The following is an 18,059-nucleotide window of genomic DNA, read 5'->3' as shown; positions in this document are numbered from 1 at the left end:
AAGAGGAAGGTTAGTGGGACAGACTGCAGCTTCTGCTGCAGCAGCAGGTCATCTCGAGGCATAACTGACACACTCATCATTTCCATCCTCTCCTATCCATCCTAGATTCCTTTCACCCTCTGCTAGCACCTTTGATGGTCTAGGTGGCTTATGTGGTGAGGTGGCCCAGACTGCCCCGCCCTGAGGGGTTTGAGCCTCTGGTTGCCACGTACTTCTCAGGCTGTGGCTGATCTATTTGTCTATTTACTGGCAAAATAGGACAAGGGAGTACTATGAGACACCCAGCTGGATCATGTGGGTGCCAAGCCATTCCATCTTACTACTGGTGAAAAATTGAACAATCAGTGCTTCCCTGTGCCTGAGGCTATGTACAATCCTCCTTTACTGGGAATGGGTCTTCATTATTACCTGGGCAGTGGGTCATCCAGCTACAGAATCCCATCTTGGCTTCTCCTCTTTCAGACCATCCCTGGAACTAGCTGTTGCGGGTTGGGTTCTCTAGGAAACACACTCTGAGTTGCAGGGAGTTTATTGGGGAGCTCTTGGGACCCACACCTGTGGGGGGAGGGAAGGAAATAGGACCTGGCAGAGGAGGAAGTTAGGTTGCAGTGCAGCCACAGGAGGAGCTCAGTGGACCCTGTAGGAGCTCTGAAGCTGGGATGGCTCTCCAGAATTGTTTGAGTTGGACAAGGGAGCCAAGTGTTTTTTACCAGTCACCGGATGCTACCTGCTCTGGGAAGGTGTGATCTTGGGGAGAGGGCTGTCTTCAGCTATTGCAGGGGTGGAGTGGAGGGGAGGACTAAGTCCTTCAGCCCTGAAGGGGGACCCAGGCAGCATAGCACAGCATCCACGACAGTTTGTATCTTGCAGTTCCGCCAATCAGTGTGATCTTGGCATCCACTTTAAAGAGAGTTTTCAGCCTGGGATGCAGGGAAAGCGGTGGAGCCCCTGTGTGCCACGTGCCGCTGATGCTGCCCTTACAGAACCTCGAATGCTGACATGCTTTATTCCCACAAACTCTCTGCATTCCCCTTCTGATAGGAAAATGGAGGAAAAGGATGCATTTTATGATAGAATTAATTTGGTATCTGGACAGACGCTTTGCCAGACTGTTTGGAGGAGGAAACAGGCGATCTATCACAGAAGCCACCTGCAGGAGACTCCTTGAGGTTGAGAGTAGCGGGAACAGGACGACTCCGTTCATTTCCTTTTGTATCAGCCTCTGCGACACAGGATTTATCCAAGAAATCTGCCCTGGTTAATTGTCTGTGTAGAGTCACAGAAACAGCCAAATAAGCTGGGACCTGCCTGGGTTTACCATGAACATCTTTGCACGGTGCTCTATTACTCTTTGTTGAAGGCACGAATGTTGAGATGCTTAGCTTTCAGTTTCATCAGAGTGGGGATGACAACAGGACCTACCTCATTACATTGCTTTCTATTTCTTCTAGAATTTATTTATTATTTTTTTTAAAGATTTTATTTTTCCTTTTTCTCCCCAAAGCCCCCCCCACCCCCCACATAGTTGTATATTCTTCTTTGTAGGTCTTTCTAGTTGTGGTATGTGGGACACTGCCTCAGCGTGGTTTGAGGAGCAGTGCCATGTCTGCACCCAGGATTTGAACCAACGAAACACTGGGCTGCCTGCAGCAGAGCGTGCGAACTTAACCACTCGGCCACGGGGCCAGCCCCTAGAATTTATTTTTGATAATTTATATTTTCCTAAAATTGTCCAATTCATCTGTTTTTTAAACCCGAATTCCAAGAAGATAGAGCCCTTGTTTGTCTTGTCTACTGTTGTGTCCCCAGCATCAGCACAAACCAGAATGGGATTCCAGTAAATATTTGTATGAGTGAATGTGTGTGTGGGAGGAAGAATTATTTTGGAAAAAAGGAATAATTAATTCCTCTCCTAATCGTGACTCATTTTTTGGCCACCCTTGGCCTTTTCTCATTCAAAACATTCATGAAAAAAGTGCAGTTCCACAGCAGTGGGAACTGTTGATGCAACAATATTAAAAATACCATTATTGGGAGCACAGCAGGGGATTCTGTGCTCTTCCATGGTCATCTAGCTATGATCTTCCTCTGTAGACCATTTCACATCTTGGACACACCCTCCTCTGTGCTCCCCCCACCCTCCCTATTTCAATAGTTTCCCAAGAATGAATGACGAACCCATTGTGAGCCAGGCACTGTGCTAGTCCCCGCAGGTGTTTCGTTTTTTTTCCACCAAAATTTTCACACACTCCATTTTCCAGGGCCCATTGAGGTGGGTCCTCGTGGTGACCGCACTGCTGCCCAACTTCTGGGCGTCGTCGCAGCGCCCCCTGGGGGTCAGCCCGAGGGGCGGTGCCCGAGGTCTCCTCCCCGCCTGAGGTCCCCGTTTTGCGCGCAGTGCGCCAGCTGCTCGCTCCTCGAGGGTTCCAGACAGTTGGGAGTTGGACCGACTCCAGCTTCCGCTCCGGGAGGCCCTGCTGAGCGGCCTGCCTTCCCGGGGCCATGAAGAAGGCCTCTGTCAAAAGCAGAAAAGGTGACTGGGGAGTGGGGAAGAGAGTGATGCCCTGGGGACCAAGCCTTCCTCACTTTTCCTTCTCTGTAAAATGGGAATGTGACACGCTTGGCCTGGGAGATAGCCTCTCTCCGTCATTTGTTTACCGAACTATAATTTACAGACAGTAAGAGCCCCCCTTTTTGGTGCACAGCTCTGAGTTTTGACAAACGTATACCCATGTTTAACCACTACTGCAATCAAGATGTGGAACAGTTCCACCATCCCCAAAATTACCTTGTGCTACCTGTTTTCAGCCAACCCCTTCTCCCACCGCAGCTCCTGATACTCCCGGTCTGTTGTGTATAGTTTTGCCCTTTCCACAGAGAATGTCATAAATACGGAAGCATATAGTGTGGAGTCTTTTGAGTCTGGCTTCCTTCACTTAACTCTGCTGCCTTTTGAGACCGGGCTTCATAGGGGGTTGTATCATAAGCACATGTAATTTGCAGGTTGGGGCTGGAACTCAGACCCTGCCTAACATGCCACTTCTCTGTGTGCCCAGGAACTGGAGGCTCAAGGAGCCTTGTCTCTAAAGACGGTAACTTCTTTACACTAGGTTATTTATTTTCCAGACAGAGAGCATCTGTGGTTTTGGGGAAGGTGAGGTTGGAGATAGGCAAGGACACTTGCTTGGAGGAAAGGGCCTGAACCCAGCCAGCTCCCCACAGCTGGGGTGGGGAGCAGGGGAGGGCCCATCCCTCAGCAGTCGGGAGGACTCCTGAGCCCCCAAAACACCACAGTCACATGGATTTGGCAAAGGCTTGGCAAGTAGCAGTTTGTTACTTGTCCTTAAGGAAAAGTGGTGTGTGTGTGTGAAATGCTGAAAAGTGTGCTGAAAACAAATCTCCTCAGAAGCTTCCTCTTGGGAAAATAACTTGTTTTAAATCACTCTTTAGTCTTTGGAACATTTCTTGTGAGATTTAGTTTTGTAGAAAACATATTTCAACTCCTTCCGTTACCTGTTGTCCCAGATTTTCCTCCCAAATGCTCTTTTCCTACTGTCCCTTTTCGCTGTCATTGCCATGACTTGCTTGGGTGACTGCAGTAACCCTTTTGTTTCCCACTTCCACTCCCGACCCCACAATCCACACAGCAGCCAGAGGGTTGAAAAAAAAAAAAGCAAATCTTATGTGTCCTGCTTAAATCACTTCTAAGCTTTTCCAGCAAGGTCAACTTGGGAAGCAGCCCCTGTCTGCTCTGCCTTTGCTCCTCCTGCCTGCCCCCTACTGGTCTCCTTTATGTTCTTTCCACTTAGAACCTTGATCCAATTTGCTCCCTCCCACCCTCCTTTGCCTAGATATTTTCTATTGGTCCTTTTGACCTCAACTCAAATTTTACTGGGCCTCCTGTTGGTCACCCTCAGAGCATTCTGTACTTTTCCTTCATTGCGTGTGTTACAGTTTGTTATTCAACATATATTTACATAGCTGATATTGTGTCCTCCACTAGGCTGGAAGATCTATGAAAGCAAGAAACACTTTCCTAGCACACTGCCTGCATCAATATATAAATAAATGCTGCTGTCTAGGTGAAGGATGAAAACAAATCTTCCTCTTTTTATCAGAAAAACAAATCAGTCTCAAAATCAAGACATCTGAACACAAGTTGAGCAAAACTAAGGAGACCAAACTCACTGTGAGCAGCCTCGGTTTAGGCCTGATCGTCATCCAGCATGGGCCCTTCCTCCAAATCATCCATCTCATCAAGAAGGGGGCTGCAGCCAGGGATGGAAAACTCCAGCCAGGTGACTGTGTTTTTCCCATGCATCCCACCCTCCACCCCCTGCCTCCCTTCTATATGCCTTCAAGGAGACTTGGGTTATTAGGTTTTGGTGTAACCATAATGATGATGATGACATTGTTTGAGAGCTTTCTATGGGCCAGCTGCTGTCACTTATATAATAACCCTCACTGTTGTCCGTATTTATTAATTGAATTCTTACAATAACCCTCTAAGTAGGAATTATTATCATCGCCTTCCTTTTACAGGTGAGGGAACTGAGGCTCAGTGAGATTGAGTTCCTTGTCCAGGTTCACCCCCATGTAGCAAGTGGGATACAGACACAGGTACTGTGTCACTCCAGAGTTTATGGCTCTCTGTGGATAAAGATTTCTTTTTCGTAGGTAGTATTCATCATCATCACCATTTAGAGGCATGATCCCATTTCACCCCACTCTGACGATCCCATTTCACCCACTCTGACAATCCCTGAGATAGATCCTGCATTACACCACGTTAGAGATAAGGAATCAGACATTTAGTAACTTGCCCATCATCACACCAAGGAGCAGGGATTGGAATTCTGTTAGATTCCAGAGCCCAAGGGCTTTATCAATACTGTCCTGCTTTTCTTGTCTTTGGGTGAATGAAATTTCCATCCAGTTCAAGATGTGTTTTCCCAGTGCCTGCTCCGGGCCTAGTGCTGTGCTCAGGAGTCAGGGAGGCACAATGGGATGGTAAGGGGGTGAGAAGGAAAAACCATTCAGGCCCAGGCTCTGCCACTTTCTAGTTCTGTGACCTTGGACAAAGTCACTTAACCATCCAGGCCACAGTCACTTCATCTCTAAATTGGGATAATACCACCTTTGTCAGAGATTGCTAGGATTTGATGAGTTAATTTTTATGAAAGTGCTTTGAAAACTATAGAAATATTGGCAATCATTTCTCTTAGGCTGTTCTTACTGAAAGAGTCTCTAGACTTGTCTTTTTTTTTTTTTTAATAAAAAATGACTCTGGTACTAGAGCCCCAGTGGATTAAACCACTGGTTTGCAACTCTGGTTACCTATGAGAATCACCTGGGAGCTTTCAAAACTAAAATTCCTGGGCCCCATCTCCCCAGAGGTTCTGGTTCAATTGGTTTGGGGTTGGGGTCAGGGCAGTTTATGGTTTAAAAGCTCCTAAGGTGATTCTAATTGCAGCTAGGGTTCGAAGCAGTGGATTAAAGAAAGTAGATAAATAGTGCTATTACGAACAGTTTACCTCACCTTAACATCCAAAGCATTTTCTCCGCATATCACTACTTGGTACTGGGGAACAAATGCCAGAAAGAAGGTTCTGGACTTTCCAGACCAATAGAGCTCCAGGACAGGCCCCATGGGCTTGTCTGCCTGTCCTCCTCAGCTTCTCTGGGGTCAGGTGACAGATGTTGGTTAATAGCCAACGTGCACACTCGCTAGAGTGGGAGAGGAGTATGCTTTATGCACAGGAAACAGAAGCTCTTGGTGGGGCATCAGTTAGTGGGCTCCTTGAGGTCAGAGGCAGTCTTGAATTCAGCTTTTAAATCTAGGACTTACCTACAGTACTGGCACATTTATGATGTCTGTGCTTAATAAATGACTAATAAATGAATATTTGCCCCAGGCACTGTGCAAGATGTTTCCACATCTATTATCTAATTTAATCTCTGCAACACTCCTGGAAGATAGATAATCAAATATAGAGGCTTAGAGAGAAGAAGTAATTTGTTCAATACACAGAGCTAAGTGAGTGGTTAGAGCTGGGATTTGAACCCATGCCTGCCTAGAAAGCCCATACCTTTGACTAGAAATGAGATTTCAATACAGAGGAAGTCCAGAGCCTCGTATCTCTTCGTGACAAGTCAGCCACCTCTCTTCAGGGTCTAGGTTTCAAAGACTGTAATTCAGTTTTGACAATGATTATGAGATTTTTAGAAGTGATAGTCCGAGAAACCTGCTATTTCTTTGACCCCATTACCTCCCAGCCCCATTATTTCTCATCTGTGTGCTTTAAATTTCTCTCCTTTTTGGTGTTTCATAACGTGATTTCATCTTGATTTTCTAATTTAGTTTAGTGTTAGTTTATTCTGGCTAAACTTTAAATTCCCTTTGGCCAATATGGCTTTAACAGACTCTGATAACCAGAATGTTAAGAAATTAATATAGTTTGAAGGTAAATAAAAGTCACGTACTGGCCACCACCCTTACCAGGCCACATTCATTCAGTAATTGTTTCCTGAATGCCTGCTCTGTGCAGGCATCCTGCTAGGCACTGGGGTACAGGGTGAACCAAACAGATGTGGTCTCTAACCACTTGGAGCTTAAAGTTACAGCTTAGTTGGGAAAGATGGAGAAAAATAAAGGTCTATTTTTCAGTCATGGCTTGGCTGCTTGCAAAGTTGATTTAATATAGGTTATCAAGACAAAGTTTATATAATATGGTTCCTACAGCCCATTAAAACAGAATAAAACGTGTTATGAGGTTAGTATTCATAACTTCCAAATTGGTGTTTCTTTATGAAGGGCAATGTTAATATCTATTGCCAGAGTAGTCACATTCATACACTGACACGTTTGGTTTACAGCCAGAACGGTCAGGGAATTAAGCTGTTTATTTTCTGCCCTCTTCACAAAAGTCACCCTTTAACAACATAATTAAGCAGAATGCCAAGCCATAGCTTTCAGCCATAAACACTCCTTTTAACATTAGGCAAGTAAGTTCATTCAGTGAGGTTTTTTTGCCGTTGTAATTAACCTCCGCAGGGTGAACAGCGGTTTCAGACCGCACGATCTGCAGGTAGCTGGGAGCAGCCTAGTTTTATTCTGAAGTTTATGGTTGGCTTTACCCCCAGCTACTTTTTAAGACCAAAGTAGGTTTTCTGCACCCTTCTAAGTATTCATTTTCTTTAACACTGGGAACTTTTGTTTCTGATAGGATCTAGCACTATGGAAATTTGTCCTTGGTTTTGCTTGGCGGCTTCCTTTGGGATCAGCAGTTCCCGATTACAGCACAGTGGGGTGTAGGATTAGAGAAGGTATTTCCCCTAGATTCTTTCCTCCTCTGAGTGAGGCTTCAGCTGTCTTGGAATGAGGGTGATTGAGGGGTCCCTAGCTTCCCATGCACAGAGAGGTGGACACATCCTTTGGTTCTTCATTGGAGTCACTTCATCCGATATTAGCTAGGAAGTCTCCAATACTATTCGGCAGGATGTTAGTATGAGAAAGATCTGAAGACTAAGATTTTACCCAATGTGAGTCTGTCCTTGAAAAGCAGTTTCTTTGTATTCCTTCCTCTCTTGCCGAATGCCTGTGTAGCAGTCAGGGTTCTTCATTGTAATTAACAGAAAACAGTTCTGTTAAGGCACTGAATTTAGGACATCAAGTCTGACAGAATTGCCAGAAAGGCTTGGAAAATAGAGAACAAAGAGCCCATGAATAACTACGCCTGGAAACCTGGTGCTCCTGTCACCCCTCTGCATCTCCAGTTCCAGGTTCAGCAACCCTGGTGGGAGAACCAATGGCTGGACCTAGTTTACATGTCTATGCCGTAGCTGGGGGTAAGGAGGCGGGTGCAGTGAGTCATTGGTCTTTTTAAGCATCCAATTTAGGGGTTCAGGGGCTTGCTGTCAAGATGTGGTTCTCTTCCCACCTGCTGGAGGCTCAGAAGCTGCATGGCTGACCATCATGCTTCCCTCCCTGTCCAGCACTGCCCTCAAGTAGGGGACCTAGCTGTCACATCCCTTTGAACCAACGTACTCTCTGTGGACACATCTTAAGCTTAATTAAAGCATGCTAATTGTCTAGCATTAATTAGCAATAATTGTCTAGCAATTTGTTGAGAATTATTTGCTCAACAAATACCGTGCAAGGGCAGAAAATAAAAATGAAAGGCTTGAAGTTTAATATGGTCTACTTACTGTGGAGGGCACTGGAAATTGCCAGGCAAGTATAATAGAAAGTAGGTCCTTCATTCATCACTTAGTGTAAATGGTTTTTTCTTTAACAGTAATAGCCATTCATTTTATTGGAAACAAACACGTTTTTAGAATTCTAAAGGATGGTTTGGATTATAAATGGTTTTTAGCCTCTGTTATGCCAAAGACTTCAGAAATGTGAAATGTTGTAAAAACATGATATAATCATCATACTGCTGTTAAGAAACATCTTGGTTGGGGGGCTGACCACATGGTGTAGTGGTTAAATTCGGTGTGCTCTGCTTGAGTGGCCCAGGTGTGCAGGTTTGGATCCCTGGCATGGACCTACACCACTCATCAGCCATGCTGAGGGAGCAACCCACATACAAAAAAATAGAGGAAGACTGGCACAGATATTAGCTCAGGGCTCATCTTCCTTGAGGAAAAAAAGAAGAGGGGGTTAGCCCAGTGGTGTAGTGATTAAGTTTGTGTGCTCTGCTTCAGTGGCCTGGGGTTTGCAGGTTCAGATCCCAGGTGTGGACCTATGCACTGCTCATTAGGCCATGCTGTGGCAGCATCCCACATACAAAATGGAGGAAGATTGGCACAGATGTTAGCTCAGGGCCACTCTTCCTCACAAATGCAAAAATAAAAAAATAATAAAAAAGAGGAAGATTGGCAACGGATGTTAGCTCAAGGCCAATCTTCTTCACACACACACACAAAAAAGCAAAAAGCATGCAACATCTTGCATGCATTCTTCATTATGCAAAGGATACTCATGTCACTGAGATGGTTATTTTTGTTAAATAAGGCTGAAGTCTGGTTTTGGTTCAAAATGAACCAACAAAATGAACCCATAAAATGAAACACCTCACAATAAAGTCAGAAATGGTATGATCGCTTTAAACCATTACCTTAATTTTACTGATAAATTTTTTCCCTCTTCAGGTGATGTTCTGATTAGTGTTGGCCATGCCAATGTATTAGGATACACTCTTCGAGAATTTTTACAGCTTTTGCAACATACCACCATAGGAACAGTGCTAGAAATCAAGGTTTACCGAGATTTTATTGACATACCCCAAGAATGGGAAGAAATACATGATTTAATCCCTGAGACCAAATTCCCAGTAACATGGTAAGTAGTTCATTTTAGGGTATCTTTGTTATACTACAGATTCCCCAGGGCCTATGAAGCACAGGGTCTTGATTTAACGTGAGAATTATCAAATGGACCATGGTAGGAGGGATTGGTGACACCACCACAATAATTTACTGGGTTTCTAAATCCTTTTGGAAAGGACAATGTGCAGGACCTAATATGAGGCAGAATAACAAAGCCAAGAGCCTTGAACCTGGAGTTAAAGAAAATACAAACCACCTGATGGGAACTCTGCCTCTAAACCTACCTGCAAGGTGCCCCCTTTTCCAAAGTCAGCCCTTAAACATGGGCCATGAATCCCATTTCCTCATTTGTCTTCGCATATTCAACTTCTCTCTCTCAGGATCCTTCCCAGTAACACTTAAGAAGCCTTTTAAAGCCCCTACCATCTTAGCAAACCCCACTGTAACTCCACTCTCCTCTCCCTGCCCCCTCCAGACACTGTCCTATGCCTTGACTCCAAACTTGTTAAAAGAGTTGTATTGGACATCACTATTTCCTCAGAAGACACCATCTCCCAGGCACTTCTCAACCCACTTTACTGTAGGCCTTGCTTTCGTTATTGGCTGAGAGGTCTCTTCCCATTCCAGGGTCACTCACAACCTTCATGCTGCTGCTTCCAATGGATTCAGTCTTCACTTTGCTTGGCTTCGTGCTGCATTAGAAGCTTTACAACCTCCCACTCTCACTCTTGTTGAAACATTATCTTCCTCAGGCTCCCGTGATACCACACTCCTCAGATTTTCCTATGACCTCTGGGCACTTGCCTCTTGGTCTCCTTTTATCCAACCTTGGAGTTCCTCAGAGTTTAATCTTTGGCTCTCTTCTCTTCTGGGCAATATCAGCAATGCCTGTGGTTTCCATTACTATCCACACATTAATAACTTTCAAATTGTATTATCTCCAAACTTGCATATATAAACTCTGACTTGAAATCTTCATTTGGATGTATCATAAACTTCTCAAGCCCGTTATGTGTAAAATCTAAAGCTAGCTCATCACTGAGCTTCCAGAGGCCCTATCTTATTGGGGGAGTACTTGCCTAGTTAACAAATCAGAAATCTAGGGGTTGTACTTGATTTCTCCATCTCCCTTGTCTCCCACACCCTCCCACTCAAATAATCACTAAGACTTGTCATTTCCTTCCAACCATCTCTCGTTTGTTCCCTTCTCTCTGGCCACTACCATCACCCCAGTCAAAGCCACCATTTGGTCTCTGTGCATCTACTCTTGTCCTCTATTCATTTTCTACACAGAATGACTCTTTTACAACGCAAATCTGAACATGACATGTTCCTGCTTAAACTCTTGTAAGACCTTTTGTCCTCAGGATAAATGCCCAAATCCTCACACTGGGCTCTGCTATCCCGGTTGGCTGGTATCCGCATACTGCTCTTCCCTTCCCTCTCTAGTCCACTTTGGCTTTCAGCTTTTTGACCTTACGTAGCTCTCTGCCTGGGGCCTTTGCACCTGCTCTTCTGTCTGCAACATGCCTAGGACCCTGTCATTACTCTTCCTTGAAGGCCTTCCTAAAGGAAGTGTTAGCACTGTCAGGTCCACCTGTCATTTGCTCTCATAGCACCCTGTGTATCTCCTTTATAGCATTTATCCCAATTTCAATGACACAATGTCTAATCAGTTGTTTACTCTGTTGCCCTGGGAGAATGTAAACTCTATGAAGGCAGAGACTAAGTCTGTCTTGTTCTGCTAAACCTACCACAGGACTTTCATGTGGTTGAGGGCTCATTTATTCAGTGAATGAAAATGAAAATCCAGCTCTGAATCTCAAGTAAATCACCTAATCTCTGAGAGCTTGTTTATGTCACACATAAGTACCAGGGACTCTTCTGAGGATCAGATATGCAAGGAAGTTCTATAGGACACAAGAACATGAGATCCTTTTCTTTTAGTGACAGATTCAGTGCTCTGGTGCAAGAGTTTGTTGTTGTTAGTGCCACTGAGTTGTTTCGAAATCCTAGTGACCCTGTGTATTGCAAAGTGGAACCCTGCCCACTGTTCTTTTTGTGCCATCCTCTTACCTTCTGGTGCTATTATTAGACAATGCTCTGCTGCTATTCACAGGGTTTCCATGCCAATTTTTTGGAAGTTGGTGGCCAGGTCTTTCTTCCTAGTCTGTCTTAGTCTGGAAGTTCTGCTGCAACCTGTGTACCATGGGTGACTTTGGTGGTATTTGAAGTACTGGTGGCATAGCTTTCAGCATCACAGCAGCCTCCATACTATGACAACCGACAGATGGGCGATGTGGTTCGCTGACTGGGAAACAAACCCAGACCATGGCAGTGAGAGCAGTGAATCTTAACCACTAGACCACCAGGGCTGCTGATGCAAGGGTGGTCTTTATTAGTTCTGATAGGATTCCTGAGCACTAGTTGCTGCTGCTGTGTGCCTTTGCTTATTGGGATGGGCTCAAAGAAATATGGCTAGGAACTTTACCAAGACTAAAAAATGGCCCATGTTGCATAGACATTACTTCAGAGATTCCAACCTGTGGCCCAAGGGACTTTGCTCATCTCCCACAGCATTTTAAAAACCCAGAAGAGTAGTCATCTACAGAGAGCAAGGAGGACACATGGGGTTTTTCCAGGGGACAGTAATGGTCGCTACCAAGCTGTTCATAATTTTTTTCATTAAACTGTTTTTTGCATTTTTCTGTATATTTCAAAATTTAAAAAATGAAAAATATTTGAATTAGTTGCCAAATTTACAAATCTAAGATTTCATGGAAAATCTGCATCTCTGATTTCTCCTGAAAAATCAGAAGATGGACTTGCATTCCCACATGTGACAGTGGGCTAGAGATGGGTAGCAGCTGTCCCCTTCAGATCAGGCACAGACTGGGGAAAATTTTTCCCCCAAATAACCAAACCAATCCTGATTTGATTAAAAGCTGTTAATGATAACAGTGAACACTTATTCATTGCTCACTATGTGGTGGGCTCTGCTTTACAAGCATCATACCATTTAATGCTCATGCCAATTCTTTTTATTATCCTCGTTTTATAGATATGGAAAACCGAGGCCAAGAAAAATGTGTATGTACTTGCCAGGGATCACAGGGCTAAGTAGCACAGGTCTGTCTCTAGAGTAGCAATGTGGAATAAGAACTTTTTGCAGTGATGGAAATGTTCTGTACCTGTGTTGTTCCATATGGTAGCCACTAGCCAAATGCAACTGAGGAATGTTAAATTTTATTCAAGTTTAATCAATTTAAATTCAGCAGCCATATGTAGCTGGTGGACCCTATACTGGGGAGCATAGCCCTCGAGCCTGAGCCCTTATCAGCTTGTAGAACAACTATGTTCTAAGCATTTTAATTACACAGATTTGGAGATTCAGAATATTAAAATCTAAGGATGGCAGACTGACCATTCAAAAGCACAGAAGAGAGAAACACAGAATAGTACAACTTAAGTAGGGGGCTAAACCCCACAAACAATACCAAGCACGTTTTGAGTCTCTTTCTTACTTAAGCAAAGTGCTTATATTTAAGGCATTTTAGTGACTTATGTGGAAGGGGGCAGGGAAGGGGTAGAAGGAGGAAGAAAAGGCTTCTTTCACAAAGTTAGTATGACCTTTCTGAGGAGCAAATGGCACTGTGTGCACACTGGAGAAAATATTCCATATGATGCTCTGGGCAGGCCTAGTGGTATAAAAACTGTTTCTAGCCAACCCTGACCTCTGCTGGCCTGTGGCCTTAAATGCCAGTTTAACAAGAACCTATCCCTGCCACCTGTCCTTTATGGTTGCCTAATACAGAGTTACAAAGGATACCCTTTGCAATCTGAAAAAAAAAAAGTACCTTGGACTTTTTTCCCATTCATATGCTGTACAGGAAGCCCTGAGCATGTCTGAAGGCAAACTGTTCTAATCCTGAGATCTTCTGAATCTTCTTGCACAGCACTAAATCAAGGATAAAAGAAAATCATACAATTTAAGACTAGTGGCTCTCAGTAAACATGACTCAATACTAATTGTATATTACTAGAAGAGAGCAACTTTAGGAAAAGCTGTTCAAATTTTGGGGAGCAAATAAAATAGGCAGATCTCCAAGGATATTAGTGATAATACTAGCAAGTCTGACAGGTTCGGGGGGTGGGTGGTGGGAAAGAAACCTACTTCCTATTTCCTTTTAGCAGCACAGAATGTATGAGAGGTTCATAATCACAAAGATCTAGTTTTGGATCTGCTCAGCAACAGCACCAGGATGGCGGGAGCAGGTGACAGATAGCATTTGTTCAGGAAAGGAATAGCAGGCACAGGTACTGCAGGTATTAGGAAAGTTCAAGAGGCCTGTAATTGCTAGCAGACAAGCGTCACCCAAGTTCCAACAATCAAGAAAGCCAATAATTGGGGGGCTGGCCTGGTGGCGCAGTGGTTAAGTTCACATGTTCCGCTTCAGCGGACAGGGGTTCACCCGTTCAGACCCTGGGTGCGGACCTACATACTGCTTGGCAAGCCACGGCTGTGGCAGGCGTCCCACATATAAGGTAGAGGAAGATGGGCACGGATGTTAGCTCAGGGCCAGTCTTCCTCAGCAAAAAGGGGAAGATTGGTGGCAGATGTTAGCTCGGGGATAATCTTCCTCAAACAAAAAAAAAAGAAAAAGAAAGCCAATAGTTGGGGCAAGTTACAAAAAAAATCTTTAAAAGCTTTTGGAGAGCAACAGAGAGGTGGAATAGTGAATGATGAGATACACCTGAGTAAAAGGTGTTCTACAAATCCACATTGGTAAACCCAAAGGAGAGGCAAAGAATGATGCTTAGGAGAACAAAAGAAGACTCAAAGATTTACCAATGACTAGCATGCTGAAAATCTTTGAGGCCCACTATTTCCCAGCTCCCCTGGAAACTGGTAATATTCTCTGTTATTGCTGACCCCATGTGACCCATGAGAACAGAATTCTGTGGAGGAGATGCCCAGTTTGACCTGTCATTCTGGATGGAGTGAAATTAACCTACCCTTAAAGCCTGCTAATATTCAGGTCAGTACTGTGGCTTAAGTCTGTGCAAAGCTTCTTAAAGTAATGTGAGGGCTGGCCTGGTGCTTTAGTGGTTAAGTTCACACACTCCGCTCCAGTGGCCCAGGGTTCACAGATTTGGATCCTGGGCGTGTACCTATACACCACTCATCAAAACACACTGTGGCGGCATCCCACATACAAAATAGAGGAAGACTGGCACAGATGTTAGCTCAGGGTCAATCTTCCTCACCAAAAAAAAAGTAATGTTAAATAATTTAAGGCAGAATTTGACTTATGTTTAGGAATGGAAACAAATATAAAAGTACTTTTAGAAAAGAGAAAAATTTCAACAGAGAAAGGTAGTGCTAAAGCTAAACTGTATCCTTTTAGGAGACAAAGCAGGTTATAAGACATCTTGTTAGGAGACAATGAATGTTCAGACATTAACAATCCATTTCATTCACTAGTCTTTTCATTTCAGCACAACAAAGGAAACTGAGAAGGCAAAAGAGGACTCTTTCAAAAGCAGTGATGACAATGAAGATGTAGTTTTAGATAAAAAATTTAAGTATTATAAAGGTCCCCGGTCCACTGGACATCACACTGCAAAGACACCAATGTCTATCTCCAGAGAATGGCATGGATATAAAAAGAAGAACCGTACTATTAGTGTAGGAAAGGACATTAACTGTGACGTGATGATTCACAGAGATCACAAGAAGGAAGTGAGAGCCCCTTCTCCATACTGGACAATGGTGAAGCAAGACAATGAAAGCTCCTCCTCCTCCTCCTCTGCCTCAGATGCATTTTGGCTGGAAGACTATGCCCAGGTTGAAAAGAGCAAGGGTCCACCTGTGCAAAAGTTGGTTAGGCAGTAGTTTGCAAATCTGTGCTCAGAGGTGCATTTCTCTTGAAAATACTCAATTTTCGTGCATTGCCACGTACAGGTCAGCTATACTTACAGGAGTATGCGCAAACTTACCAACTCCCTTTCATGACTGTGTTGTAAAGCTGTTGGAGACCTCCTTCAGCCTGATATCCAAAGACTTCCCTGGGGCCTCAAAGGCTTCACAAACTTTGCTATTTTCAAAATAGCAACATCATTCAGATCATTAAGACCCTCCTTTTGAGAAGAATGTCTCATCTTTTAGAAAATGCAGCAGAGGAACCCAATATCAGAATGTGTGAACATAGTAGAGAATTTCACTTTTTAAGGTAAGTACCACATTTTTATTTAGATATTTAGTTTCTCTTGTTTTGCAAACTTCAAGTGCCATACTTAAAAGAAATAATAGAGATATATTTTTTTGGCTAGTTGTTCACATTAGGATTTTTTTTCACTTTTCAGCCCTACTTTTACTTTGAATGTTGGGTTGATAGTTAATTACTTGAAAGAGACAGGATAGAAACCGATAGGGAGAGGGAGAAGATGAGAGAGAAACAAAAAGTCTGCCACAGTGAAGCTAAATCAGACATGTAAAATGAAGCAGCGGAAATACAGGATATGACTAATAGGGAAAACAAGTTTTAGAAATAACTAGTGCAAAAAAGGCAAAGTGGGTAAAACTTAGACCATTTAATTGTTCTCACCCAAAAGGACAGATTTTTAAACTCCTTTTATCTTAAAAAGCCACCAGTAATAGTCTGGAAATATTTACTCTGATAGCTACTTGGCCTTGATTTTAATAGTTTCTGATACTCTGTACTCTATTATTATATTCCCGTTCTGCTTTACAGCATCTGAAACAAAGGTCTCAGCATATAATAAATACTTATTCATTAACTGATTGGGAAAAATGCAAAAAAACCATTTAAACAGAATGTTTTATTGACTTTAGGTCAGCTGGGAACAATTACCTGCATTTATGCTTTAAGATATTTCACCTCCTTAAAAAAAAAAAGATAAATATTATAATAGAGACTTGACTTTCATATGTTTGCTGCTCTGGGTTGGGAAAGTGTTCAGCTCTGTCCTGCAATGTCTTTCAGTATTATAACTCATCAACGAAAGGCGTATGCCCCAAATTTCCACTTGCTGCCATTGACTTCTGGCCAGAAACAAACTTCTTTGCAGCCTTTAAGTAAACAAACAAGAAAAGACAGAAAGTTAACAGAAATAAGAAAATGTATTATCAAGTAGATAAACTTATTTATTCTGTTATTTCAAGAGTTTATGGATAGGACATTCTAAGCCAGCAATTCTATAATAGGCTCTTAGGAAAACTATAGGAGAGGGCTGGTGCATTATTTTAATTTGTCACAATGTAGGAGGAAAAGCTCAGCTGTTCCTTTGGATGTTCCATCATATGTGTGACTGAGCAAGTGTGCTGCTCTAGATATGAGGGTCGCTGTTAAAGAGGGGGATAAGGAAAACTTCACTAACATTACAAAATAGGGCAGGGTTCGGCCTTGGGCAGGGCTGTACTTTCCTGTTTCTGTATTACAATGGCAAATAGTCTGAGTCAATAAAAATACAATGATTGTTAATTTGAAAGTCAAACTTTATATCCTAGTATTCTTATTCCATGACTTCAAGTTCAAAAGCTGATTGTTTAGGTTAAGTGTAATACCATGAGTAGCAGCCCCCCCATTATCTCAGGCCACCCTTTTTAAATGGAGAGATGGCGGTGAAGGCAGGTGGGCTGGGACTTACATGACAGTATAGAAGATGAGGACAGCCACTGGAAGACATATAATGATGAACTTAGGGGCCAAGTGAAATCAAATCAGCGTTACTATCTTAAAATAGCCTGTCTGTCTTTTCTATCTCCATTGTCCCTATACAAGGTAGACCTGTTGGTGAGAAGATGGTTGAGACCTCTGTAACGGAAGGGGAGTTGGCATTTTTAATATAGACGGGACTGGAAAAACCCGCTGATTCTGGATTTATTCTGTAGTTCACATACTTGTTAGGCATGGTAGGGAATACAAAGAATTCTAAGACATGGTCCTTGTCCTCAAAACAACTCAATCTTGTAGGAAACAATAACATACGTGAAAAAAAATAATATAGCAAGAGCAGGAGAATGTCTTAGGCTGAGAAGACCAAAGAAAATCTTGAGATGCTGGATCATGAAGGATTGGCAGGATAGAGAGTTTATTTCTTGGGAGTAATGAGGAAAAATACCAAACTCAACTGAGGTTGAATCATATGAAATTGGCAATATTCGACTCTTCTTGACCTCTAAGAATTTAAAATGGTTTAACCTAATAGTAATTGAGTTGCGTGAGGAAGATACAAATACCCTGAGCTGACAAGGAAGCTATTTGCAGAAGTGATGGTAATGAGCCCTCCTGCCTCCACACCAGCTACAGAGGCACACAACAGCATGAGAATAACATACAGACGAAGGAAGCTTATGCATTCCTTCTGAAATTTGATCACTAAGGTCAAGTCATTTGATGTTAAATCATAAATTTTCATTTGCTTACATTTATGATGTCAGCATCAGCTACTGAGTCAATCTGCTGAAGGACTGTGGATGGCGGCGTGTACGAACCAGCAGCTAGAGCCTGGGACCCAACTTCATCCAGGAAACCCTCAGAAGACTCCACTGACATTAGGTACCCAGCTTTCAGCTTGTTCCTGTCCAATAAAAGGTGTGTAACTAAAAAGCCACTTTTATAGAGCAAGGCAATTTTAAAGTATATCCCCAAATGCTTAAACACGTTTTAGTCAATATGTAAATTAACAGTTCTGAAATTTTA

General features: G+C 43.1%; 2 protein-coding genes and 1 long non-coding RNA gene across 9 annotated transcripts in view; 1 reads left to right on the top strand and 2 right to left on the bottom strand.

The window, feature by feature from the left end:
• Window positions 1-2,299: 2,299 nt before the first annotated feature.
• Window positions 2,300-16,340, top strand: PDZD9 (PDZ domain containing 9). The gene is made up of 4 exons (XM_008541269.2): window positions 2,300-2,533; window positions 4,119-4,298; window positions 9,157-9,346; window positions 14,833-16,340. The coding sequence occupies exons 1-4, from the start codon at window positions 2,503-2,505 to the stop codon at window positions 15,227-15,229; spliced, it is 798 nt and encodes a 265-aa protein (XP_008539491.1). The 5' UTR covers window positions 2,300-2,502; the 3' UTR covers window positions 15,230-16,340.
• LOC139074909 (uncharacterized) lies at window positions 9,259-13,332 on the bottom strand. Its single transcript, XR_011524881.1, has 2 exons — window positions 13,191-13,332; window positions 9,259-11,644 (listed from the first exon to the last, which is right to left on the bottom strand). It is a non-coding gene; the product is annotated as an uncharacterized lncRNA (long non-coding RNA).
• Window positions 16,162-18,059, bottom strand: part of UQCRC2 (ubiquinol-cytochrome c reductase core protein 2) — a 33,892-nt gene continuing 31,994 nt past the window's right edge. For all 7 annotated transcript variants that reach the window (XM_070568443.1, XM_070568441.1, XM_070568444.1 and 4 more), the window contains 2 exons: window positions 17,784-17,937; window positions 16,162-16,426 (listed from right to left, as the gene is read on the bottom strand). In XM_070568443.1, the coding sequence (XP_070424544.1) occupies window positions 16,343-16,426; window positions 17,784-17,937 (238 nt within the window). In that variant the 3' untranslated portion in view covers window positions 16,162-16,342. The remainder of the gene's footprint in view (window positions 16,427-17,783; window positions 17,938-18,059) is intronic.

This window comes from Equus przewalskii, chromosome 12 (genome assembly GCF_037783145.1).
Source record: "Equus przewalskii isolate Varuska chromosome 12, EquPr2, whole genome shotgun sequence".
Lineage (NCBI taxonomy): Eukaryota > Metazoa > Chordata > Mammalia > Perissodactyla > Equidae > Equus > Equus przewalskii.
This window is presented reverse-complemented; position numbering and strand designations above follow the sequence as displayed.

Excerpts from the sequence above, each read along its gene's own strand:
- PDZD9 (XM_008541269.2), top strand. The coding sequence starts at position 2,503 with ATGAAGAAGGCCTCTGTCAAAAGCAGAAAAG. Across the intron at positions 2,534-4,118 it reads CTCTGTCAAAAGCAGAAAAG|AAAAACAAATCAGTCTCAAA; the intron begins GTGACTGGGGAG and ends TCTTTTTATCAG. Across the intron at positions 9,347-14,832 it reads ACCAAATTCCCAGTAACATG|CACAACAAAGGAAACTGAGA; the intron begins GTAAGTAGTTCA and ends TTTTCATTTCAG.